Raw genomic sequence first — 7,183 nt, forward strand, 5'->3', positions numbered from 1 at the left:
AACCAGGTAGGATTAGAGTTACTGCTCTTTCCAAACATACCGCTAGGTGTCGTCCTTACACTGTAACCCGGTGACAGGTCCCACAATGCATCTCACTCAACTTTGACCTGCCCCATTGCATGACGGGAAACAAAATGGCGGCGCCCATAAAATCCAGGTAAAATAGAACAGGTTTTGCTATCGCAAACCTGTAACTATTGCACCAGACCGTCCCAGATGACCTTTGTACATATTAGGTATATCGTGAGGTGGCTGAACTTGAAGGGTGGAGGGGGCGTGGCACCACAATCTTTGACACAATCTACCTAAGCGTTGGGTCCACATCCGTCCGCCTGGGCGGTCTCTCGCCTCCACGATCCTCACATCCGTCCACCCAGCAGCCGTCAGCCTCTGCGCTGCAGAAATCCCCGCCATTCCGCCGCCTATGATGACAACTTTGCCCGTCGCAGTAACTTTTGGACTCACGGCAGCCATGATGTTTCTAAGGTCAGGGGTCAACCAGAACTTGTCGTCTGCAGAAAATGGCGCCAAACTTGAGTGAATAAGTCGTCTTCATCTGAAAGAGGTTTGCAGATAGCAACGCTATATTTATATAAACAGGACAGTTGATGGTTGTTATCGTCATGTTGTACTAGTAACGTTATATTTGATAAACTAACCTTTTCACTTTCATATTCCCAGGAAAGGTACACGTTAGAAAATATGACCAGATTTGAGTTCTGCTCACCGAACGTTTTGTCGATTTATCCAAAGGCTCCTTGCCAGAGATGAAGCACTCAAATGTCAAGTATGCTCCAAGGTTTCAACCGAAGTTCAAGTTCAAGATACCATCAGTCCCCAACAGCCGTAGGAACCCACTAAAATCAATACAAGTATCTACGCGGGGAGGATCAACTAATGCCACAAGTCCTGAACTTCCCGTTGTGAAACCGCTGAATGGTACTGCCACCACAAAGCCAAAGTCAAATGCAGACCCTTCAACGAATGTGACTAGTAGGCACAAGAAGATGAAGGGAAATAGGAGGAAAAACCAGCCCTTGGCTGAAGCCTTACCTTCGATTGCTGAAAGGTTTGAATGTCTTGAATATTATCCATAGAGCTGATTTTTTTAAAACTGCTATTTGAGTATTTCAGTTAGAAAGCTAAGGGTGGATTCAGCAAACCTCTCTGCCGTGCTTGATTGTTTTTAGATGTCAAGAATATCACTATTTTCTTAAACATCATTTTGTATTACTATTTACATATTAAGTAAAATAGCTACTCCATGATCTGTTGTATAGCTTTATGTGGTCTTGGATAAATGTTATCCATGTAAATCATGACTGTTGTCAATTAAGTAAAAATTCAAACAGAATAGTTTTTTGCCTCTGTAATTTTCCCAGCGATGAAGACAGGACAATAGAAGACATCTTACAGACGGCAGACATCACCAGTGAACAGGGCGAGTCAGTGGATACAGGTGTTGCCCCTTGGTGTATATTTGGGGATTCACAACCTCAAGATGGTCAGCCAAGAAAGGATCAAGGTCTACCATCAAAGGTGTTCGACTTTCCTCATTCTCCAGGAAGAGGGAAGCAAAAGAGCAAGTCTAAAAACTTGAAGAAGGAAAGACAGGTAAGCATTCCCTAGGTTCACTGTTTCCCTTTGATGTGATGTGTACCCACATAGGTAGTCACACAGTTGCATTTTGCATAGCTTGAAAGGTAGGCAAAATAGGCTTTTTAAAAATGTACTTATTTTATTGATTGTTTGGTGCCTAGGAGTTGTAAGTATTCTTACTTAAAAGTTTAAATGCCAATTTTTGAGTGTTGCTATGATTTTTGATGTAAATTTGTCCTGTCTGAAACAGCGGAAAATCAAGTCCAACTTGCTGAGGACCATATTCAAGACTTGCAAAGAGATCAAGAAGATCAAAGAAAGGAGGCAGAAACTACTTGGTCCTGAAAACAGTTGAGTTGAATAATATTGTAGCGGCAGCCTGTGTTTACACAAACCCTCTCAGGTTAATAAATAACATTGCATCTTAAACTTTGCATGAGGCATTGCCCCCCCCCCCTTACTAATCCGTCACTTTTGCATGACCTCTTCTTTGACTGAAAGTTTTAGCATTGTGATTATTCAAGGATCATTGGTGTTATGCTGGGGAGTACAACAATTTCAAATGACTTGTCCACAGCAAAGCAAGTGGCCCGCTTTGTCCAGTCTGCCTCCATTCCTGTCACAGTCAGTACAGCAGCAAGGATCAACATAAACAGCAAGGTAAAACCTAACCTTTTAAAGCATTTACTACATCTGACTAGTCAGCCATGGAACTGAAATTACCTATTTACATTTAGGTGTTACTTTGCACCAGGCAATGAAACGTTTCACTTCTTGGATTAACCGTACAGTGAAGTGTTTGAAAGAAAGGATATTTGATGTCAAAATATCAGAAGTTTTATTATAACCATTACTCATGTTCGACATTCCATATTTCAGTACCAGGTTGCCCCCAGCAGCAGTGTTGAAGAAGAGTCCTTTGGCATGAGGGGTGCCACCTTGGAGAAGAAGTTACCGACAGCTGTGAGCCAAGCCTTCCTGACAGAGGAGTGATACTGTGCCTTTGATACCTCAGACTGACTTGGCAGACTAAACACAATGCAGTGTTTATGAAGGCTTTATCCTTGAAATATGTTTGGAGCAAGCTGTACATGTGTGTATGTAGTTGCATGGTTCCAGTATGTAAATTACAAAGCTGGTTGGCCAGCAAAGATGTAAAGGGTTTTTCTGCAGTTTACAAGTTATCTCAGCACAAAGTGTTTGGTTTAATTCAGTTAACTTTGCAGGACTGTCCGACATATGAATTTTTGCAGTTACTGTAACAGTTACAAAATTTGGAACTACATGTATTTACTGATGTCAACATCTTGTTTCTGTTTCTAGAGGGTGACCTTCATTCACACTCATTGCAAGTGCATGTACCGGGTAACAAACAAGTACACAACCTTTCACTTAAAATATATTTTTACTGCCTTTTGTTTTCACAAAAACAATTTCCATTAGAACTGAGTTAGAGTAACTACCGGTGTCCAGTAGTTGACCATTGTTGGAAAATCTCGTCTCTTTTCAATTTATTGTCATTACCTTTCTGTCTTATATATAAAAAAATTCAGTTAAGTCCATTCCAACTTTTATGACACTTTTATTACGAGACTTTTAAACTTAAAACAACTAATGACAATAATATGATACACACATGGCTAAAATAAGTATGTGATACAGAAATTTCAGGATAATCTAAAGCCAACTACTCTTGGAAAAAAATGGACACTTTAATGTCAGTATTTTAAAAAATCAATGTTACAATTTTACTTTTAGTCTTTCAATAAGAAAAGACAGAGTTAAAACAGGTTAACACTACCTAAAGAAACTGTATACTGTATATTCACATATTTCCCCATCAAACTGTGTATAACAATGTGAATCACTGCCATTGCACAATACTCCATTTTACAGATTTTGTCAAAAACAACTAGTCTGGAACCCACCCTTGAACAGACAAAAAAAGTCTGCTCCCTTTTCCTTAAAGTTTCATCAGCTTGTTGATGTTTGTTAATAAAAATCCAGTTGAAAAGTAGAACACTTTCACAAACTGACTGACCAACATTACTCAGTACTGTTATACTGGTAATTAGTTCTTATGACAGGTATGACACACTTATTTGTATTACTCCAAATATGGTTATTAGTTATCATCTAAGGTATGACACACATATTTATATTATTCATTATATGGTCAGCAAGGGGTATTTCTAAAATATATAAATGGAAGCAAACCAAAGTACACCTATTCCTGAATCCTAAAAAGTTGTGAAGAAACTAGTGTGATTTATTTCACTTCAATACAAACAGTAAAAAATCATTAGCACCCATGTACAGTTATTGACTAAGAAAAGACAGTCAAAACAGCTAACTGAATACAAGTACATGTACTAGCAAACAGAGGCCCATAAATTCACAAACTTTTCAATTGTTCTTCTTTTAGACTTATATTAGAAGTGATGGGAATCTATAGAGCATTTGCACAATATTTCTTAAAACTTTGTCTAGCATATCAGCAATAGCTTGCATGATTGAGGACAGTTCTCGGATTCCTCTGCTTATACTATAATAGCTATAATTATTATGTCCTTGTGTAAATCTGTCAATTGTTACCTGTGATATTATAGCTATTATAGTATAAGGAGAGGAATCCGAGAAGGAGTCCCAGATTTAGTGGCCATCCGAGAAGGAGTTCCTTTTGGATTCCTCTTGTCCGTCTTTCGTCCTTTCATGTTTTCTTTTCCTCTCTAAGGGGTATAAAATATGGAATCGAGGTGAATTTAAAATACATGTTTTTGCAAGAAAATATAGGTATAGTCCAGTCAGTTGGAAAATTATGCAGTCCTGACTCTGGGCTTTAGACTGTTTGAAAATCAACTTTTGTAACATACTGGGCATAATTAGAGAACATGAATACTGAAAGCAACTGAACCATACCTTAAAGAACGGAGTGACTGCATGATCGGGCACGACAGTCTCTGTGGTTTCTGCGAAGTCGTCAGACTGGTTGGAAGTGGCCGTATCCTGAGAAGTCGCTGCATGTTTGCTTTCTTCATCCTGTGACAGTAAACATTCTTCCAACCCCTTTCAAATGGAATACAGTGCAGAAAATACAAGTAGACTAGTATAATTCAACAATCGTTTCATGCTGTTAATGCAAAAATAAACAATTATTTTAAGTGTAAAGAGAAATATTGTAGACAAAACTGAAGTAGAGATAGCATAGAAACTATATATCTAGAGACTAGAGTCCAGCACTTTTAAATATTGTACTTGTATGTGAGGATAAAACTAACGTCCTCCGAATCCTCAGGAAGGGGTTGGTTTTCTCCCAACTCCAACAGCTTTGCCGTCTCCTCGAGGCGGAACTTCTGCAGGAGCTCATCATGGGGATCCGTCTTCGAGAGGGCCCTGGGGTATGCCCAGGCTCTCCTTTGTGGCGTGGTGCCTAATGATTTTAGGGAACAAGATTATTGTACAGTGTCAGGTACATTTCAGTGAAGAACATACATTGTATGAAAGCTCACTGCATTGCATGTTTTACTGGTGTAACCAGATTTGTTACACTTTTACACTGTCACATGGATTTTTGTTTGGTTACTAGTAAAAGTTTTTCTTCACTGTATATGGATTAAATTACCTGTACTACTTTCTACTCCACACCAGAAGCTAGAGTCGCTGAGATAGTCTACTGTAACTGAACTGCCAAATAAGATATGGATTTACTTTTGCAGTGATTTTACTTTATTGTGATTGTTGCCCTGTCCTCTAACACAAAATTACTCTGCAAGTATGTTTTGTTTCTGTTGTACTACAGAATTGTTTCAGCCATGAACTTTGAACACTGAAAACCTTTGTACCATAAAATAAAAATACCGGTACACTTTGTACAGCAAAAGAAAATGCATCTACAGTTTCAGCTGTGCATTCTGACCTGTAGGCACTGTTGTACTACAGAATTGTTTCAGCCATGAACTTTGAAAACTTTTGTACCATAAAATAAAAATACACTTGTACAGCAAAAGAAAATGCATCTACAGTTTCAGCTGTGCAGTCTGACCTGTAGGCACTGTTGTACTACAGAATTGTTTCAGCCATGAACTTTGAACACTGAAAACCTTTGTACCATAAAATAAAAATACACTTTGTACAGCAAAAGAAAATGCATCTACAGTTTCAGCTGTGCATTCTGACTAGTAGGCACTGTTGTACTACAGAATTGTTTCAGCCATGAACTTTGAAAACTTTTGTACCATAAAATAAAAATACACTTGTACAGCAAAAGAAAATGCATCTACAGTTTCAGCTGTGCAGTCTGACCTGTAGGCACTGTTGTACTACAGAATTGTTTCAGCCATGAACTTTGAACACTGAAAACCTTTGTACCATAAAATAAAAATACACTTTGTACAGCAAAAGAAAATGCATCTACAGTTTCAGCTGTGCATTCTGACTAGTGCTGCATACCGGTTCACTGGACTTGGATCCAGACTTGTAAAAATGTTTAGGTTCAAGTCCAAAAAAGTCTAAAAGTCAAGAACCGAGTCCAGACTTATTTCCATAAAAGACCATTTTACATACCCCTTTTCTTTCCAAACCACCTAACCTTCCAAAACCACATAAAACTTTCCATAGATTGCAAAATCTTTGCTGCAAAATGAAGAAAACATTGCCATCGAGCATCGTCAAGTACTGGCCTCCATGTTATGTGGCCAAGGTTTCACCCAGACAACATTGCAAGGTTGCCAACATGCAAGTTGTATGTGTCATGGTTTAGGTCCAGACTTACGAGTCCGGAACTGAACCTAAACTTCTGGACTTGAATCCGGACCTGAACCTTAGAACCTTAGTGGGTTTAGGTATGCAGCACTAATTCTGACCTGTAGGCACGTCCACTTTGATGTCTTTGGACAGAAAGTCGGTCACTTCTGTACCGCGTTGCTGCAGCTCCTCTCTCGTCTGATTGGACAATGTCACAATGTCATCAGAGTGGCTCATGACCACACCCTTCATGTTCTCCACGTGAGCTGTGGCCTGTGCCAGCTGAGTACTGACTGTGTTCAAAAGAGCCTCCTTGCTGGACTGCTGACTATCTATCAGTTCCTGTCAAAAGATACCAAAGATATGTACCATTACTAGGGAGCTTCACAAAAACAATTCTTTTGATAAATTGTCCAATTTAAATGGGGCCTTCCTGGTTTGTTTGTCAAAGGTGTTTTAAATCTTAAGTAACACCCTGAAAAATGTGGCTTGAGGTTAGACAAATGCCAACAAATAAAATAACACAATTATAACAATTGAAAACTGGAGATGCCAAATCTTCAGTGTTTTTCCTAAGTAAGGCCACACCAATTTAATTTGTTGTTTCTCGGATTTTTTCACAAAAAATATGAAGCGACAGGGCGAAAAAAAATAAAAATAAAAACGGGTCTAGGCATCCCATTATTGGCTTAAATGCTACGGAATGAGCCATGAAGTCAACACAAAAGGCTGGGTTAAAATTTAAACATTGAATTTTGAACTTTTAATCAAACCACTGCAATGATAGATGGGAAAACTGTAACAACTAGGAAGAAAAGGACTTTCCTCAACTGTTGGGGGC

The 7,183-nt window shown here is 38.8% G+C and overlaps 3 protein-coding genes across 3 annotated transcripts in view; 1 reads left to right on the top strand and 2 right to left on the bottom strand.

Annotated features, from left to right (window-relative positions):
* The window catches only part of LOC109475434 (spermine oxidase-like), a 17,438-nt gene extending 16,942 nt beyond the window's left edge, over positions 1–496 (bottom strand). Inside the window, exon 1 of the mRNA XM_019776035.1 lies at positions 306–496. Coding sequence (XP_019631594.1) covers positions 306–474 — 169 coding nt within the window. The 5' untranslated portion in view covers positions 475–496. The remainder of the gene's footprint in view (positions 1–305) is intronic.
* On the top strand, positions 497–3,764 carry LOC109475522. Its single transcript, XM_019776164.1, has 6 exons — positions 497–565; positions 754–1,069; positions 1,383–1,614; positions 1,850–1,949; positions 2,177–2,259; positions 2,479–3,764. Exons 2-6 carry the CDS (start codon positions 768–770, stop codon positions 2,590–2,592), a joined length of 831 nt encoding a protein of 276 aa, XP_019631723.1. The 5' UTR covers positions 497–565; positions 754–767; the 3' UTR covers positions 2,593–3,764.
* Positions 3,765–4,079: 315 nt separating this feature from the next.
* LOC109475524 (kinesin-like protein KIF11) overlaps positions 4,080–7,183 on the bottom strand; it is a 20,008-nt gene continuing 16,904 nt past the window's right edge. Inside the window, 4 exon segments of the mRNA XM_019776166.1 lie at positions 4,080–4,328; positions 4,519–4,638; positions 4,878–5,029; positions 6,462–6,684. Coding sequence (XP_019631725.1) covers positions 4,212–4,328; positions 4,519–4,638; positions 4,878–5,029; positions 6,462–6,684 — 612 coding nt within the window. The 3' untranslated portion in view covers positions 4,080–4,211.

The sequence above is a fragment of the Branchiostoma belcheri genome, unplaced genomic scaffold (assembly GCF_001625305.1).
Source record: "Branchiostoma belcheri isolate BF01 breed outbred unplaced genomic scaffold, Haploidv18h27 scaffold34, whole genome shotgun sequence".
NCBI classification, from domain to species: domain Eukaryota; kingdom Metazoa; phylum Chordata; class Leptocardii; order Amphioxiformes; family Branchiostomatidae; genus Branchiostoma; species Branchiostoma belcheri.